The 17,566-nt window shown below is 35.8% G+C and overlaps 2 protein-coding genes across 4 annotated transcripts; both read left to right on the top strand.

Moving 5' to 3' along the window:
- The first annotated feature begins 1,239 nt into the window (after nucleotides 1-1,239).
- Nucleotides 1,240-5,604, top strand: LOC140792772 (uncharacterized). Of its 2 annotated transcripts, none has more exons than XM_073143958.1 (6): nucleotides 1,240-2,585; nucleotides 3,587-3,731; nucleotides 3,830-4,048; nucleotides 4,698-4,917; nucleotides 4,999-5,197; nucleotides 5,289-5,604. In XM_073143958.1, the coding sequence occupies exons 1-6, from the start codon at nucleotides 1,363-1,365 to the stop codon at nucleotides 5,404-5,406; spliced, it is 2,124 nt and encodes a 707-aa protein (XP_073000059.1). In that variant the 5' UTR covers nucleotides 1,240-1,362; the 3' UTR covers nucleotides 5,407-5,604. The 2 variants fall into 2 exon arrangements, 1 of the variants encoding a protein (XP_073000059.1); XR_012109813.1 differs by having other exon boundaries at nucleotides 1,242-2,585; nucleotides 3,886-4,048.
- A 4,263-nt stretch (nucleotides 5,605-9,867) lies between these two features.
- LOC140791721 (jasmonoyl--L-amino acid synthetase GH3.5-like) lies at nucleotides 9,868-14,684 on the top strand. Of its 2 annotated transcripts, XM_073142356.1 has the most exons (5): nucleotides 9,868-10,192; nucleotides 10,677-10,991; nucleotides 11,088-11,189; nucleotides 11,700-12,523; nucleotides 14,024-14,684. In XM_073142356.1, the coding sequence occupies exons 2-5, from the start codon at nucleotides 10,699-10,701 to the stop codon at nucleotides 14,563-14,565; spliced, it is 1,761 nt and encodes a 586-aa protein (XP_072998457.1). In that variant the 5' UTR covers nucleotides 9,868-10,192; nucleotides 10,677-10,698; the 3' UTR covers nucleotides 14,566-14,684. The 2 variants fall into 2 exon arrangements, with proteins under 2 accessions (XP_072998457.1, XP_072998458.1); XM_073142357.1 differs by lacking the exon at nucleotides 9,868-10,192 and having other exon boundaries at nucleotides 10,548-10,991.
- The last annotated feature ends 2,882 nt before the right edge of the window (nucleotides 14,685-17,566 follow it).

Raw genomic sequence — 17,566 nt, 5'->3', positions numbered from 1 at the left:
TATTTTACAAATTATTTGTGTACAACAACAATAATCTACATGTCCGAAATATTTGTGTATAACAGCAAATTATCTAGAAGTTCAAAAATATTTGTCTACAATAAATATTTTGATACATAATCAAATATAATTTTATAATTAATATCTCATATTTTATAATCAATAATTATAGATTCTAGAATTATTATTTATCAATATTATAATTAATAATTATATATTTTATAGTTAGTAACTATGGATTCCTAAAAGCAACTCCAACGGGCCTGTCTCCCACCAAGCAGACTCCAATTTTAATTGTATTTATATTTTTTATTAAATAATCTACTTAATTAAATAAAGTATATAATTAGTTTTACTAATCAGTTTTTAATAAAAATATTACCATTGGAAATATCTCATTGGGACCTTTAAAATGAGTATAATATTAAATTATTTTTAAGTTAATTTAAATTTAATTTTTTTCTTATTTATAAAATGAGTCTAATATTTTATTTATTTATCAAATATTTTTTTTATTATTTAAAATTAATGTCCTAAATATAATTACTCAAAATTATTTTTCAATAAAAATATTAAATATTAAAATATATCAGATATGAAATACATCAAATAAAAATTATATTAGAAATTATATTACTTCATTCCTGTGCCTTCGCCATAAGTGTTCAATCATTGAATTTCGAAGCTCAAAATGAGCCTCTTTATCTTAGATCTCCGTATGTCAAATAAGGGATCGTTGTTGAATCACTAACATAAGTGTTCAATTAGTAATATTTTTAGTTGATGACATGTAATGCTTATTTCGATATTTATTTTATGTAATATAATTTTGATATATTTAATTAAAAAAATTAGTAATTTAAAATTACTTTTGAAATTATTACATATTAGTCTTATTTTAAAGATCTCAATGAGAGTTTTGTAATCATATTTTTTTATTAAAAAATAATAACACTAAGTAATTTAAAATAGATAATATAAATATATATATATATATATATATTAAATTATTATTTTAATAAATATGGAGCCTGCGGCTTCGAGTTCTCCGTATTGGCTCCATATTTGGATTCCAAATATAGAGTATCGGATGTAGATGCTCTAACATACTAACTTGTCATGGATCCACTTAATCGAGGAGGAGGGCATTAAGATTATTTACAACTTAAAAAATTAAAGCCGTAAAAAAAACTAAAATAAATATTGCTATAAATACATAAAGTATTTTAATTACGATGCAAATCGCCCTTTTCTTATTAGTACCCCTGCTCCCTCTTTCTCGCCTGTTTTTCTCTCCTCCTCTTTCTCCTCAAAACCCTAGTACTTAATAGCCTTCTCTGATCGAACTCGAGATCTCCAACAATGGCAACAGCAAAGGACGCGGACCCAAACCTTGGCTTCCTGACGAAGCGAGACACGGAGGTCAAGCTTCCCCGCCCTACCCGCGTCAAGAACAAGACCCCCGCTCCGATCCAGATCACCGCGGAGCAAATCCTCCGGGAGGCGCGAGAGCGCCAAGAGCCCGAGATCCGCCCCCCGAAGCAAAAGATCACCGACCCCCACGAACTCTCCGACTACCGTCTCCGCAAGCGGAAAGAATTCGAAGATCTCATCCGCCGAGTCCGGTGGAACACCTCTGTGTGGGTAAAGTATGCGGCCTGGGAAGAGCAGCAGACCGACTTTATGCGCGCTCGCTCAGTCTGGGAGCGAGCCCTCGAGGTCGACTACCGGAGCCACACACTATGGCTCAAGTACGCGGAGTTTGAGATGCGCAACCGGTCCGTCAACCATGCGAGGAACGTCTGGGACCGTGCCGTCGCGCTCCTGCCTCGGGTCGACCAGCTATGGTACAAGTACATCCACATGGAGGAGATGTTGGGCAATGTGCCTGCTGCCCGCCAGGTGTTCGAGCGGTGGATGCAGTGGCAGCCGGATGTGCAGGGCTGGCTTTCGTACATTAAATTCGAGCTGAGGTATGGCGAGGCTGACCGTGCACGTGCTGTTTATGAACGGTTTGTCGCCTGCCATCCCCGCCCGGAGGCATTTATTCGATATGCCAAGTTTGAGATGAAGCGCGGTGAGGTTGCCCGTGCCCGTGCCGTTTATGAACGTGCAGTCGACCTCCTGTGTGATGATGAGGAAGCCGAGAAGCTCTTTGTAGCTTTTGCGGAGTTTGAGGAACGGTGCAAGGAAGCCGAGCGGGCACGGTGCATATACAAGTTTGCACTTGACCACATTCCCAAGGGACGCGCCGAGGACCTCTATCGGAAGTTCGTCGCATTCGAGAAGCAGTATGGTGATCGTGAAGGAATCGAGGATGCGATTGTTGGGAAGAGGAGGTTTCAGTATGAGGAGGAGGTTCAAAAGAATCCCTTGAATTATGACTCATGGTTTGATTACATTAGGCTGGAGGAGAGTGTAGGGAATAGGGACATGATTAGGGAGGTTTACGAGAGGGCGATTGCAAATGTGCCTCCAGCTGAGGAGAAGCGTTACTGGCAGCGCTACATCTACCTGTGGATAAATTATGCATTATACGAAGAACTTGACGCCCAAGATCTGGACCGAACAAGAGAGGTTTATAGGTAAATATCCTGCCTTCAAGAAGGAACTTGATGTATTTTTCTTTCTGTGCTTCTCATAAAAACGTGGAAACCATTCGTTTTAACATAACACCATCATATATGTTTCTATGTGGTACAAACAATGAGACATACTATGGTGCAGTAAACTATGGCGGTATTCTGATGTTCCGCATAGCCATTTGCTCCTAATTACATCAAATTATTTTTCTTTGTTTGATTGACAGTAGGAAGAACGAATAAAAGTTTATGAATCCATATAAAACTCATGCTATTATCTGTTTAAGGAACTCTGCCTGTTGGTCGCGTACATCCTTTATAGCTATTGAATATTGAATAAAGATATCCTTTCATGATTCTGTTCTACAGAAGCTGCATGTTACCAAGATTATTGTTTATGTTGTTCCTTGCCAGTAAGCCATCAATATAATGCTAGAAGCTCCTCTATCACAATTCACATATGCATTATTTCCATCTTTAAAGGAACTAATTATAAAGTGATTGTATTGTCTTTCCAACCCATTTTCTTGATTGTTTTAACATAATTGAGAAATTAGGTCAACTAATTTTGATAAAAGTTTAGCAGTCTTAATGCATCATCATCTTCTTTTTTTTCTTCTCTCTTATGCCACCTTGAAAGTGATATGAGGGTATTATACCCCTTGTTTGTAGCCCTTGGCTCCTTGCTCCAGGAATTTTCACAATGCTCTGGGCACTCTCTCATGTTGAAGAATGATTTCTGTTGATCTGCTCTCTTTTGATCCTTTTTTTTTTAAAAATTTGCACTATTGAGATGGTGCCTTTTGTGTAATATCTACTGTACATGGGTTGTATGTATAGGCAAAAGTCTATAATAATGTTGCCATGTTCTCTGTCAGTCTGAGGGCCGTCGTATTACTGAAGTCTCTTTCAATATATTATGTGCCATTATATATTTCATATTTTGACAAACATACTTATTTGTCCTTATATATGATCCTAACATAATATTTCTTCTAATTCAGGGAATGCCTAAAATTGATTCCTCACAAAAAGTTCTCGTTTGCAAAAATTTGGATAATGGCAGCCCAATTTGAGATACGACAAAAGAATATCAAGGCAGCACGACAAATTTTAGGCAATGCAATTGGAATGGCTCCAAAAGATAGGGTATGTTATCTTTTTACATATTTCCTACTTAGAAGGAGCTCATATTATATCATGTTAATGACAGAAGCTTTGACTCAAATAGTTCTTATTAATGATAGATATTCAAGATGTACATTGAGACTGAACTACGACTTGGCAACATCAATCGCTGCAGAACACTTTACGAGAAGTATCTTGAGTGGGTTCCAGAGAATTGTTATGCTTGGAGCAAGTATGCTGAACTTGAGATATCTCTTAGTGAGACAGAGCGTGCTCGAGCAATATTCGAACTTGCTATTGCTCAACCTGCTCTAGACATGCCAGAGCTTCTATGGAAGGTACTTATCATTTACACCCCCATAATGTCTTTCAGTTTACACATGCTTTTACTTTTATTCTATGGTGCATTTGCACATATATTGATATTCTGACAAAATGTACCTAGCAAATGAGGGTCTGTTTAAAATGCATGGGAAAAATGATATGCACCAGGAATTCATCATAGCTAGGGTGCACCTGATGTCCTTAGTATGTCCAGAACTCTGGGTGCTTCAGCAATATTTGGACTTGCAATTGCTTAACCTTCTGTGTATGTCCAAATCAATTGTCAAAGTGCTCATGTACTTCACCATTCTTTTTTGTTTGTTTTTGGTGCTCTCATATTTGAATCAGATTTTTCTTCTTAATGATTAGAAGGTTATATTATTTATCCAATGCATTATTGTATATATTACATGAGAAGCATAAGGAAAATAATATCTGCACTGCATATTCTGGATCATGATGAATGTTAAACAACTAAATAAAGATGTAGCATGAGAGGGGGAGAGGAACTTGTGGAGATCGGCAATGATTGTGACAGCATGTTATACAGTTCTTGACTCTGTGCATTTAATAGAACCATGCATTATAGAACCGTGCATCTGCTACTTGCATTCAAGATATTGCTCTAGATGCCTTACCATCCTTATCCACTTCTTATCTCAGGCATACATTGACTTTGAGATATCCGAGCGGCAATTCAAGAGGACAAGGGAACTTTATAATAGGCTACTTGATCGAACAAAGCACCTGAAAGTATGGATTAGTTATGCAAAATTTGAGGCTTCAACTGAATTGGAGGATGAAGATTCTGATGGTGAAGCAAAGAACAATGATGATATCTCTCATCATGAGCGTCAGAGCGAATGCATTAAGCGATGGCGATGTAATTTTGTCAAATACAACATTTCCTTCCCTTTATTATTTGGACATAAAGCTAATTTTGATTTAACTATGTCTGGATCAGTTGTCTTTGCAAAGGCATTTGAGTACTACAGAACAAGTGCGCCTGAGCTAAAGGAGGAGAGGGCAATGCTGTTGGAGGAATGGCTCAACATGGAGAGCAACTTTGGCAGCCCTGATGGTGTTAGTGAAGTGCAGAAAAAGTTGCCAAGGAAAGTAAAGCGGAAGAGGGCCATTTCGACAGAAGATGGCACTCCTGCTGGGTATGTATTAGCTTTCTCTCTCCTGCATTTGAAAACTAATCTTTTCTTTTGTTGCACTGCTAGATTAAAAAAGGCATTGTGTTTCGTACAGGTTTGAGGAGTACATTGACTATATATTCCCTGATGAGGTGGCAACGGCGCCGAACTTGAAGATACTGGAAGCAGCATACAAGTGGAAAAAGCAGAAAGTAGACATCGACGATGATTGACTGCAAAAGTATCTGCTAATATCAACTCTGCCATCTTTCTTGTTTGCTGGCATGTATATATAAGCGAGTTAGCTTCTCCAGTATGTCTGTTGTCCAACGAGCAGTTCATTTCCCAATTGTCTAGTAATTGTTGACCAGATTTTTGCAGAAAACTGTATTAAAATTGACACATTAATTTATTGCGGAGTCTCTTTCTCACTCTCTCTCATATATATACATACAGTCACACAAATTTTCACAGTTTTTATGTTTTGGACAGGAGGTGTCGCCTAGTTCGTCAATGGTTTTGAACTCCTGAGATTGACATCCAACTTTATTCAACCTCTCTCTGGATTCCACCCCATAGAGATGCAAAAACTATGTTCAACAACTCCACCCTTTCTCTGTAAGCAATCTAAAACTAATGTGTTCAAATACTCGGATAATTTTCAAGATCTGATGCAAGCTATCTTAAACTAAGTAGCTCGAGAGACCTTGTGCTCTCGACGGTGTCAATGGCAACTGAAGTCCACTTTCTTGAGCAATAGTTTAGCCCTCCAAATTTGACTCCAACCTTTACTTCTCTAAGTTTTGTGTCCACTTGTTAAAAAAACTAGTTTTTGAGGGCTCCTCTTCTTTCCTTCTTCTAGGAAACTGTTACATTTCAACTAGTATTATTTCTTCTGTTACAAAATACAATAATGATTGCCCAATCTACTAGAACATTTTTCCTTAAAGAGAGTACAATCTACTAGATATGTTTGTCCTCAAAATCATACCAGTCCTGACATCACAAATGACGTGATATTTTCTTCTTGTTCTCCTTGCTAGTCAATTGGGTAATAACTAAGCACTCGATATTATTGCGATGATATATTAGATTAGTCTTAGTGAGCTTTCTTAGCTTAGAAAACTAACCACTAGTATTCTTAAACTAATTGCTCGATAGGCGCCTTCTTGGAATGGCATGCTTTGAAGCTTTCTCCATGCCGAAAACGCAGTTTTGGTTCTAATTTAAGAACAAAATATTTTGCAGATCACCACCTATATTACTGTATTATTATATAAGCCCCAAGTTTGGGGAATAAGTACGAGTGGGGGCCTATGGAAATCCATGCAATCCAAAAGAGAGCATCTAATTCGCCTTTCTGGTCTGGTAGATATCCGATTTGTCCTATTCTTTCCTATTCGCCTTTCTGCATGGATAAACTTTATCTGCCGTCGAGCGAATAGCTGATAGAGATGATTATTCTTGTACTGGGCTAGTGGGCTTCTTCTCTTTTTTGCATATAGCCCCCTGCGATTTACTTTTATTATAAAAACCTCCTCTCTTTACCTTATTGCACTGCATTCTTCTCTTCTTCCACATAAACAAATACAGAGCGCAAGATTATTCTGCTAATACATGTTAAAAATAGGAGATTGGCATTAAAAAAATTAAAATAAAAGGTTCTTTCTTCTTGACTAGGTCTTCCCATGGCTCCAGAGATCTTAGCTCATGTGAATGTGAATTCCTTTTCAAAAGGGGCTCTAGTATTTAATTCTATCATTAGAGCTTAGTGAGTTGGCTGTGTGTTGGACTATCTCTATCTAATCATATAAGCAACTTGCTTTTCTTACTAATTAGTGAGCTCAAGATCTACTAATACCAATCTTAATCATAAAAGTAACAATAAAGCTAGCAAATCTATGATTATCCCCTGTTAGCTGTTTCTCTTTTCATATCTTGGTCATATGACATAACCAAATTTAATTCCTACGATAGTTGATACGTGACATGGAATTGGTATACATTTCTCGACTAAATATTACATATACATTTGTTAATAATATAACTTTTATCACTACTATAAAAAATATTGAATAAATTTGACCTCCAATAGCAAAGCTACAATTGTAAGTGCCAAAATACTGCAAGTTTAAATAGACACCGACTCAACGTGTATATATATATATATATATATATATATATATATTATCTTAGCTGTTCAATACCATCAGCTTGTTTAGATATGCATGGATTAATTATATATGATAACAAATCATTTATGCAGGACAAGTGATTCTAATTAAGTCGCATCAATATTCGTCATTATTCATTGGTTAATTTACCTATATCACTCTATGGTTCACGTGACAATGACTATTCATATATAAAAACAAGAAAAACGATTAAAAAAGAAAAGGAAAATTAAAGCTACTTACGATCGAGAATATATTCCCCTTGATGCTACTTAAAAAAAAAAAATCTTCATCCTTGGAAGAAGTAGGTGTGCTAGATTCGGATTTGAAACATTTAGGGCCAAAACTAGGATATAATCATAAGCTATGACGTACCTTTATTCATATTTGTACTTAAAACTGATCCTTAGATATATGTATAGATTCGAGTACTGTAAGATAGTATACATTTTGTCGTTTAGGATTCGAGTTTACTAGCTAATCAGACATTAGTTGTGGGACCCAACGTGACCAAATGAGTTTAATTCGGATTGGTTTGTGATCATGCATGCATGTTATGGTTTGAGCGCCGCCTTTAAGTAATATAAAACTTTTGCAACTTGACAAATTTTGCATTAATCCTACTATATATATGATATTGCTTTCAAAAATAAACACTATGTAATAGATTATAGACTCGAGGAGAATGACTTCAATTTCTCTGACCATGATTGTGGTATCAAATAAGACGTTAATTTATATTTTATTAGATAGATAGATAGATAGATAGATAGATAGATAGATAGAGAAAATCCACACGTAGATCGATAGATACATAGATGGATGGATGGATGGATAGAGAAATCCACACGTAAGTGAATGAGTGAATGAGTGCCGTACAACAAAACAAACAGTCTAGTTGAATGTATCTAAAGAGAAAAAAAAAAAAAACTCTAGTTGAAAACGATAGAATAATTCTAACACGAGAAACAAAGTCTATTAATGTTCCAATTTCTAAGGCTGCAAAAAATGCTTAACCTTGAAACTACTTTGAGCAACTCCAGCCACATATATACTTTGGCCATCATGAACATCATGGAGTACTCATGGAAAGTTTCCATGAAGAGAAAGAAAGAATGCATGCATGGAGATCTATCTACATATCAAATATACAAACATGTAAAGCTTTCCATGGTGTATCCTAAGATATCAATTAATAACCATTGATAACCATCTTAATTTTTTTAAATACAAAATTTACATTTGGCCTATATTAAATAACACTATAAATAAAAATAAAGTATCAAATCCGAGAACATAAAAATAAAATAAAAATGAAGCATGACCCTATGCTAGAAATAAAAAGAAAAACACTAAATTTCGACAAAAAGGAAAACAATCAACAACACACATATATACAAAACCCTATAGCAGAGATTAAGTGAGTAAGTATTAACAAAGATTTCACAAAAGGCATGATGCTTGAATCTAATTGACTGCACAAGGGAGCAAGTGAGAGCAATAGTTAGTGGCATGGTGCTACAGAGATGAGGGAGAAGGAGAATAAGATGGATCAAGATACCAATAAGCTGTTGTGTAGAAGTGAAATTAGAGAAGGGGAGGAGGAAGCAAGGCAGCACGATAACAAATCAAATCGCATGATCAGATCGAAGCCAAACAAACTCCCTAAGGTAACATATGAACCTCAGCGAGAGCTTCAACCAGGCGTCAAGACAAGTGATGATTGCGAGAGGATTTAATGAGGAGGAAGCACATCAAAGTGAGCATCATCCTAATCGCAAAACAAATTTTGATATCAAAGTGAGGACGAGTGTTGGGACTTTATTTGTCATATCCTTCTATTCGCCCTAATCGCAAAACAAATTTCAAAATGACACTAAAAACCCCATTAAAGTGAGCGTCAATCCACCAAATTCTCCACCTTAAATCCAACTCATCTAATCTGCCTAATTTTATCCATATCGTATATAAAGATGTCCCTTGATCTTTTTGTGCAATATTCTTTTAATCGAAAAGAAAAGAAAAAAGAAAAGAAAATAAACGTGTCTAATTTGCAATCTACCATTTCAAGAGGGACAGAGAGTTCGAGAGCATTAATCAACAAAATTCTTTATGTTAAATCCAACTTGTCTTTAATGCTGTCTTGATTTTTTATGCGATTTTCTTTTTAACTGAGAAAGAAGAATAGAAAATACACGTGTTTGGCTACCATTTCAAGAGGGACAATTTGATGACATTAATCCACCAAATTCTCTATGTTAAATTCAACTTTTATTTATTTATTTATTTATTTATTTTGTCTTACACGAATCCTGATCCACTTAATTTTATCGATACCTTTGTAGAAACGTTCGCTTGATCTTTTTATGCAAATTTTCTTTTAAATAAAGGAAAGAAAACAAATACACCTGCGACGTCGTGGCTAATGGCTTGCAATTTTAACCATCTAACGGCGTTACGGATCAACTTCCCCCGTTCCTCTACTGCTATATAAAGCTACTTCCCTCCTCAAATTGCTATAAGAAGGAGAATTTTTTACAACCACATCCTATGCCTCTCTCTCTCTCTCTCTCTCTCTCTCTCATAGAAACAGACAGTGGCACTTATAAAATCCGCTGTCGTTTGTTTTGATCTATGTTTGGACCTCGGTCGAAAGGAATCCAAGCATAGTTTTGGCGAGGGCAAGTGGTTCCTCCCCGAGAGCACGCTTTAGGGAATACGCCGTGCTCCTCCAGCTTTCGCAGATCGAGCCGCTTCCACGTGATGTCTTTTGGATTCCGCACCATTTCGTAACACGCGATCGAAGATTTGAGCCTGTCCAGATTCCATTTCCTTCCTCAAAGAGGTCGTCTCTGATCGGTTTCTTGCGGAACGCGTGCTTTTCTTGCGCTTCTTTGATGGGTTTGAGTTCTTGCAGAGTAACGATGCGTTTTCCGATGTGAAAGCTTGCGTCTTTGCTTCTCGTGTTGGTGATTTCCACATTTTGGATCGAACTCGTGGGTTTTTCTTATTTTAAAATCCGTGTCTTTGTTTGGTTTATCGATCCTGATGAGGAAATACTTTAGAAATATCCACTTGGTACTCCTATTTCTTTTTTCCAGAGTTGATTCCTTCAATCTCGCTTCTATTTCTACTTGGTTAGCTTGACTTCGGTGCTATTTGTTGGTTCAACGTACTTCTCTTTAAAGTCTTTCATAAGCTTGTTTTTTTTTTAAAAAAAATTTTATTTTTATTTTAACTATTTAAGACCAGGGCATTCAATAAATTGACTCACGAGTTTTTCTTGCGATACTAACTTGTAACTGTATTGCTAAATCAAATCCCAATAGAGCATTTTAGAATCTATCAGAGATGTTGGAGAAGAAGAAGGAATTCGACATCGAGAAGGTGATACAGGAATTTGAAGAGGTGACAAAGGATGCAGGTAGAGTGCAGAGAGAGACCTTGAAGAAAATTCTAGAGGAGAACGCGGACACCGAGTACTTGCAGAATTTTGGGCTCCAAGGGAAGACTGATCCAGAGAGTTTTAAAGCTTGCATCCCTTTGGTCACACATACGGATTTGGAGCCTTACATCCAGAGAATTGTTGATGGAGATACTTCACCAATCCTCACTGCTAAGCCAGTAACATCTATATCACTAAGGTATATCATTTAGGAGCTCTGCAAATAGTTTATTCTTTGTAAAACCATCATGTGTTTCTTAATTCTATTGACTGTTAATATAATTTGAAATGTTAGTTCTGGTACTACACAAGGAAAGCCCAAGTATTTACCCTTCAATGAGGAACTGGTGCACTCAACAATGCAGGTGTATCGAACATCATATGCATTAAGAAACAGGTATAGTGAATCAGCTTTACTAGCTTTGATATGATCTTTCCATCAGATTCCACCTTTTCTCTTTCTTTGCTTCAGATTTGTCCTATGTTTATCTGTTGTGTCCTGATTAGAATACAATTGGTGCTGTTTATTTTTAATGCTCAAAAAGATATATGGTGGTATCTTACTCCTTACCTAGTGACCTTAATGTGTTTTGTCTCTCATCTAAAGTGACAGGAATGTTTACTAACTCTTTTTTCCTCAACTACCTTTTCTTTTGCTAGTGTTCTGAGGCATCATTAAGTTGATTTTAGGAGAATGGAGCCTTTCGTGTGTCATTAATTCTCATCTACTGTAACCACAACTATACGGATAGACACTTTAATGTTTTGATACGACCATCTGGTGTGATAAATCTTCTGGCTTTTGATGATGTAAACTTGAAGATGTGGTCCACTGCTACTGTTCCATTGTTACTTTATTAGTATTTAGAGTTTTAGACAAGCTTATCACAGGCTAGATATTTTGCAGGGAATTCCCTATTGAAAATGGAAAAGCTCTTCAATTCATTTATGGAAGCAAGCAGTTGATCACCAAAGGAGGTCTCACTGCGACAACTGCCACGACAAATGTATACTCCAGCAAACAATTCAAGTCCACTATGAAAGATATCTCTTCACGGTATTGTAGCCCTGAAGAAGTTATATTTGGTCCTGACGTCCACCAATCCCTGTATTGCCACCTTTTATGTGGACTTATCTATGCAAATGAAGTGCAGTTCATATTTTCCACATTTGCCTATAGTATTGTTCATGCATTCCGAACGTTTGAGCTGGTCTGGGAAGAGCTGTGTACTGATATAAGGGAAGGAGTTCTGTCAAGCAGAATTACTGTTCCGTCTATACGGAAAGCTGTGTCTAACCTTCTAAGCCCAAATCCTGATCTCGCTGATTCCATTCACAGGAAATGTATAAATTTAAGTAACTGGTACGGAGTGATCCCGGAACTTTGGCCCAACGCCAAGTATGTATATGGAATTATGACAGGTTCGATGGAGCCTTACTTGAAGAAGTTAAGACATTATGCAGGGAGCTTACCATTGTTAAGTGCAGAGTATGGATCTTCTGAAGGATGGATAGGCATTAATACTGAACCAAGAATGCCTCCTGAGGAAGTAACATTTGCCGTGCTTCCTGATGTTGCCTATTTTGAGTTCATTCCTGTTAAGGGAAGAGATGAGGAGCAGAATTTGGATAGAAATTCTTCTACTATCCACTATAAGGAATCACAGCCAATTGGCTTGACTGACGTCCAGGTCGGTGAAGAGTATGAGGTTGTTTTTACAAATTTTGCAGGTATGTGTCGATCTTCTCTATCTCATTTTCACGCGTTTCAATTGGCATTCCTTTCAATTAAAGATAAAGAAAATTATACGTGTAGCGTAGAAAATTAAATATCTGCAATGTGGTCATTCTCTGATATGCAATTGATCTACCAACTGCAGTAAGCTTCAGATATGAAATCAAAATGGACCCTACGGCTATCACTATTTATAGTTTGCAACTACTTCTTTGTCTCCTTGCTAAAAGTCATAAAGATTGATATATATCTTTATATATATAACTCTATTTGTATGAGAAATTATTGGCTATTGATTGTCTTTCCCCAACTCTGTGGTTGACTATTTATTGCATTTTTTTTTTTGTTGTATACGTCCATGATGGAAAAGATTTCATCGTAGAAGAAGCACTTTAATTCTTAATTAGTTACAGGATTTAGGCTGTATATTTGAAAGGTGAGATTAATAGTCATTCATTAAAACAATATCCTTTCTATCCCGTATGAAAAAAATTTAGAAGTTGGTATATATTGTTGATCAAATAATCCCACGATGGATAAACCTAATAAAAAAAGGCAAGTCCTTTTTAGATCTATAATTCAATGCCAGACAGAGGAAAAGGTATCTCTTTGAGAACACGTTATGTGATAATTGATGTCAAAAATAGTATGTCCACTGTCCTAACTCACTGTAATGCTGATGTCCTACCATGTCTTAATTATAATGGTAACTGTCAGTATTAAGTTTTCCTGACTTTCCATCTAAAATCTGTGACTATGATTTGTTTGACAAGTCAACCGAAGACTCTAGGTCATCTGGTCATGACATAATATGCAGTAAGGTACGGAGAAGGTTAGCAGAAAAAAAGATAGCCTTGAATCATCCAAATTTTGACCAACTCTTTGGTTTGCTGCTCCATGTTAACAAAACAAATGACTAGGTGATTAGTTTTCCAACACCTAAGCACTATCTTTTGTGGTTCTTCATATTCTCTTAATTTCTTTATGTTGTATTCCATAAACTTACTCTAGCCACATAGATTTCTTTTGATTAGTTTGACTGATCCATCTAGGTTTCTAGGTCAGAAGATGATAGTTAGATACGTAGCAGGTTTGGAAAAGCAAAAAAGACAAGTTGCTCTGAAATAGATGGTTTGCTGTACATATAGTAATCTGTTGGCTCTTCTTTGATTCTTCTCATCTTACCGTACTGTCATAACTAAGTAATACAGATGCAGACATAGTCCTGCAACTGCCAGAGGATTGTTTAATGTATTCTTCAGGATAACCATCTCATGGTGACTACGTAGTGGCGTAACTCACATGGAAAGAGCAATCTATTCTACTTCAATTACCGCTCAAGCTTAAATGTCCATTATTCCTTGTTTTATGTTTGCCACGATGAATTTAATTCCATGTCCTCTATCTAGTTTCACTCACCCTCCCTTACCGATAGAACTTTAATTATTCTTTTTTTTTATAAAAAAAAATCTTATATCCTTATTGCCCGATGTCAGGTCTCTACCGATACAGGCTTGGGGACATCGTGAGAGTCATGGACTTCTACAATTTAACACCAAAGCTGAAGTTTGTATGTAGGAAAAACCTACTGCTAAACATCAACGTCGACAAGAACACCGAGCAAGACCTCCAATTGGCAGTTGAAGAAGCGAGTAAGCTGCTGGCAGCCGAGAAGCTTGAGCTAGTGGACTACACAAGCAATGTGGATATGTTAACAGACCCCGCTCACTATGTGATCTACTGGGAATTGAATGCTGATGCCAATGAAGACGTACTGCAAAGCTGCTGCAATAACCTGGACCGCGCCTTCCTTGATCCAGGCTATGTCGGTTCGAGGAAGAGTCGCAACATTGGACCCCTCGAGCTCCGAATCATCCGAGGAGGAACATTCCACAAGATCCTCTGCCATTATCTGGCTCTTGGTGGTGCATTGAACCAGTTCAAGACGTCGCGATGCATTAGTTCATCGAACGCAAAGGTGCTGCAGATCCTCTGCAGCAATTCTGTCAGCAGCTTCTTTAGTACTGCATACGATTGACGTTCTCTGTGGCAACACTGTGCAGTAACCATCTTGTTACCTAGTCTGTGATCAATTTGAAAAGCTCGAACTCTATATCAAGTGCTAGCAAAATTAAAATAAATGTGGTTTTGCTTCCACCAGTACTCGTCAAAATGGTTTAAAATTTCTTCATGAACATCTCTGACTTGGTGCATGTACAGGTGAGTGGTCCTTTATCAACTCTGAGAATCTTTTAAATGCCATCATTTATGGCGAAGAAGACAAGAAAAAGAAACTATGAGAAAGATTGAAAGTAATAAAAGAGCCCAATAAAACTCTCACCTGTGCTGTTTCACCAGGACAACAATCAACGTTCGAAATGTTTTTAATTTGCCAGTAAGTCAACACTATCCTTCTCGACCACATGGGACGTCTTAGATTGACCAGATCCATTGGCTCATCTCCATTCTAGGATGTCTATTCTGTCGTGATGAAACACATGCATGAGAACATATGAAAGACTTTACTCCAACGTTGTTTTTTTGTTCACTTTATTGCAGAACTACCCAAAACTCTTCTTTTTTCTCTGTTCTTTTCTTGTCTTTTCCTACGGATCACAAAAGGTATAAACCGTTTGAGAATGTATGCATTAGAGAGCAGCAAAAACTGCCTCTCCTCTCCTCGTATATAACTACAACAGGAAATCTAAAAGCAAATTCCACGTCTCATCTGGCCCTTAAACTGGTCTTAGCCACAAAGAACCATGAAATACCGGAAAAGCCCTTCGTTTTCTTTGTCCGGAGAGGGCAGTTTCGTCACAATGGGTGATGGCCCATTAAGCCCATCAAAAGGGCACATATGGGCTGGGCCCCAGAAGATGTAGCAATTTGTGGGTGGAAAAGCCCACGACTTCATTTTTATTTTTGTCTAAACTAAGAAAATCATGAAACCATAGTTTACTTAAATATATGAAGATAATTACATCTAGGTCCCTCAAATATTGCCCTTTTTTTTTAAATGACCCCCTTATTTATTTTTCATGATATATTAACTCTTTTAACTGTGTAAAACCTTCTAAATATCTATTTCCGTCCGTTGTCCTCTTGATTTTATTTTTTCATTAATAAAATGCCATGTGATCAATTAGATACGTTGAGGACCATTCAACATTGTTGTAGAGGAAAGAAGAAAAAAAAAGAAGAGAAATGAGAGATAAAATTATAATTTAATGTTTTATCTCCATCATTAGAGGGTGGAGGATAATATTAGATAGTTGAGGTGATCCAAATCATAAAAGTGTCACAAAATACATATGAGATGCTTGGCTTTATGTGAATATGCGAATATGGTCAATTTTCTCAATTTGGTGTTTCTTTTTCTTCTTCTTCTTCTTCTAATGATCATAAGAATATGGCAACTCTAACTTAGGCAAGCAGCACAAAAGCTGGAACTAGGAAACTATCATATACTGGCGTGTCTATTTTTCCAAATGTGCTTATTGAAGCTTCTGCATTTGGCTAGCAACAGGATTGAATCAAAAAGTTCTTAAAAAAGTTTGAACTCTAATCACATTGGGTTTTTGATTCGATGGACCAAATCTTGACCCATTCATATTCCATGGCCTATGGGTCCATGTTTGAATTGCTAATGTGAGCTTCCCCTTGGGGAAATTTTTTATATAAAAAAAAAAAAAAACTAGCATAATGGTCTGGCTGCTAAAATTGCTAATATAAATAAATATAGTTATTAAAAAAGTATATAAATATTCTTGAGGCAATTGTTTGAGGTATTCAATTCATACTTTTACATTGTTTAAGCTACTCGTTAGGTTAGTTTTGATGACCTATTGGGCTAATTGTATGATTTGCTTGTTCATATCCGATTTATTTATATAAACAATCTTAGTCACATCACTTTCTCAAGAAAAGAAAAAGAAAAAGGAAAAAAAAAAATCCTTTTTTTTAACATCCATTTGTTTTGTTAGCCTTCAAAACAAGAGATTGCTAACCAAGAGAAAAATGTCGGCTCGAACTTGGAAGGGTTCAAGGAAGAATTGGACATTGTTATCACAGCTCATAATTGCAAGGAAAAAATTTAAAAAGAAACGAGTTTTTTTGTTTATAATTATTAACACCTTACCTACCGATTCTTACATTTTATTGTTATTCTCTCGTAAACACTTTACTGATACTTCTCTTTTTTTAGATGAGTTAAATTAATTTTTTATGCATAATGGATGTAATATATCTACATAAACTGACATTTCTCTTTTTTAGAACTTTATTAACAGGCATTTTATATATATATATATATATATATATATATATATATTTAAAAAAAATAATTAAAATAGTATTTTATATTTTGTGTTTAATTATTAGGTTAAATTTAACTCAAGTATTTATAGGTAACAGATACTAAAATACATAGTTCAAATGATAATACTTATATGATAAAATGTTGCTTAGGTTTTCAAATGAAATAAAGTAAAATATCTTTTTATCAAAAAAAAAATATATATATAGAGCATAAACAATCATTTTTCTTATGTATATAGGTGTTAAAAAGTAGAGTTCAATGAAGTGTTTCATTGTAGTAAAATTATTTTTAATATGTTAGGAAAAAAATTTTAATTTAATTTTTGTAATTAAATACTAAAAATAGAGAAGTTTTTAAAACTAACTAATATATTTTTTTTCTCGCGTTTTCTAGAAACAAAATATCCCCTAAAACTAATTGAAAACTTCAACCAGAAATTTATAGGATCAAATTCTAACTTTACATGTATGCGGAGTTAGTTCTCTTTACATATATCACTTTTATAAAATAAATAAAAATTATTGCTTAGATCTTTCTCTTTTGATGAAAGAAACTTTCTACAACTCCTCGTGACTTGAGACCACGTATCTCTATACTCTATCTAGTTAGAAAGAATCAACTCTCACGTCGATCGGACTTTTAATATCGTCCAACAGAAATAGAAAAGATAGCCAAATTGAAAGCACCTCCAAGCATATGACGTATTCTTAAAGAGTAAATT

This window comes from Typha latifolia, chromosome 7, assembly GCF_019914945.1.
Source record: "Typha latifolia isolate L0001 chromosome 7, TyphaL0001v2, whole genome shotgun sequence".
Lineage (NCBI taxonomy): Eukaryota > Viridiplantae > Streptophyta > Magnoliopsida > Poales > Typhaceae > Typha > Typha latifolia.
Note: the sequence above shows the minus strand (reverse complement) of the source record. Positions and strands in the feature narration are given on the sequence as shown.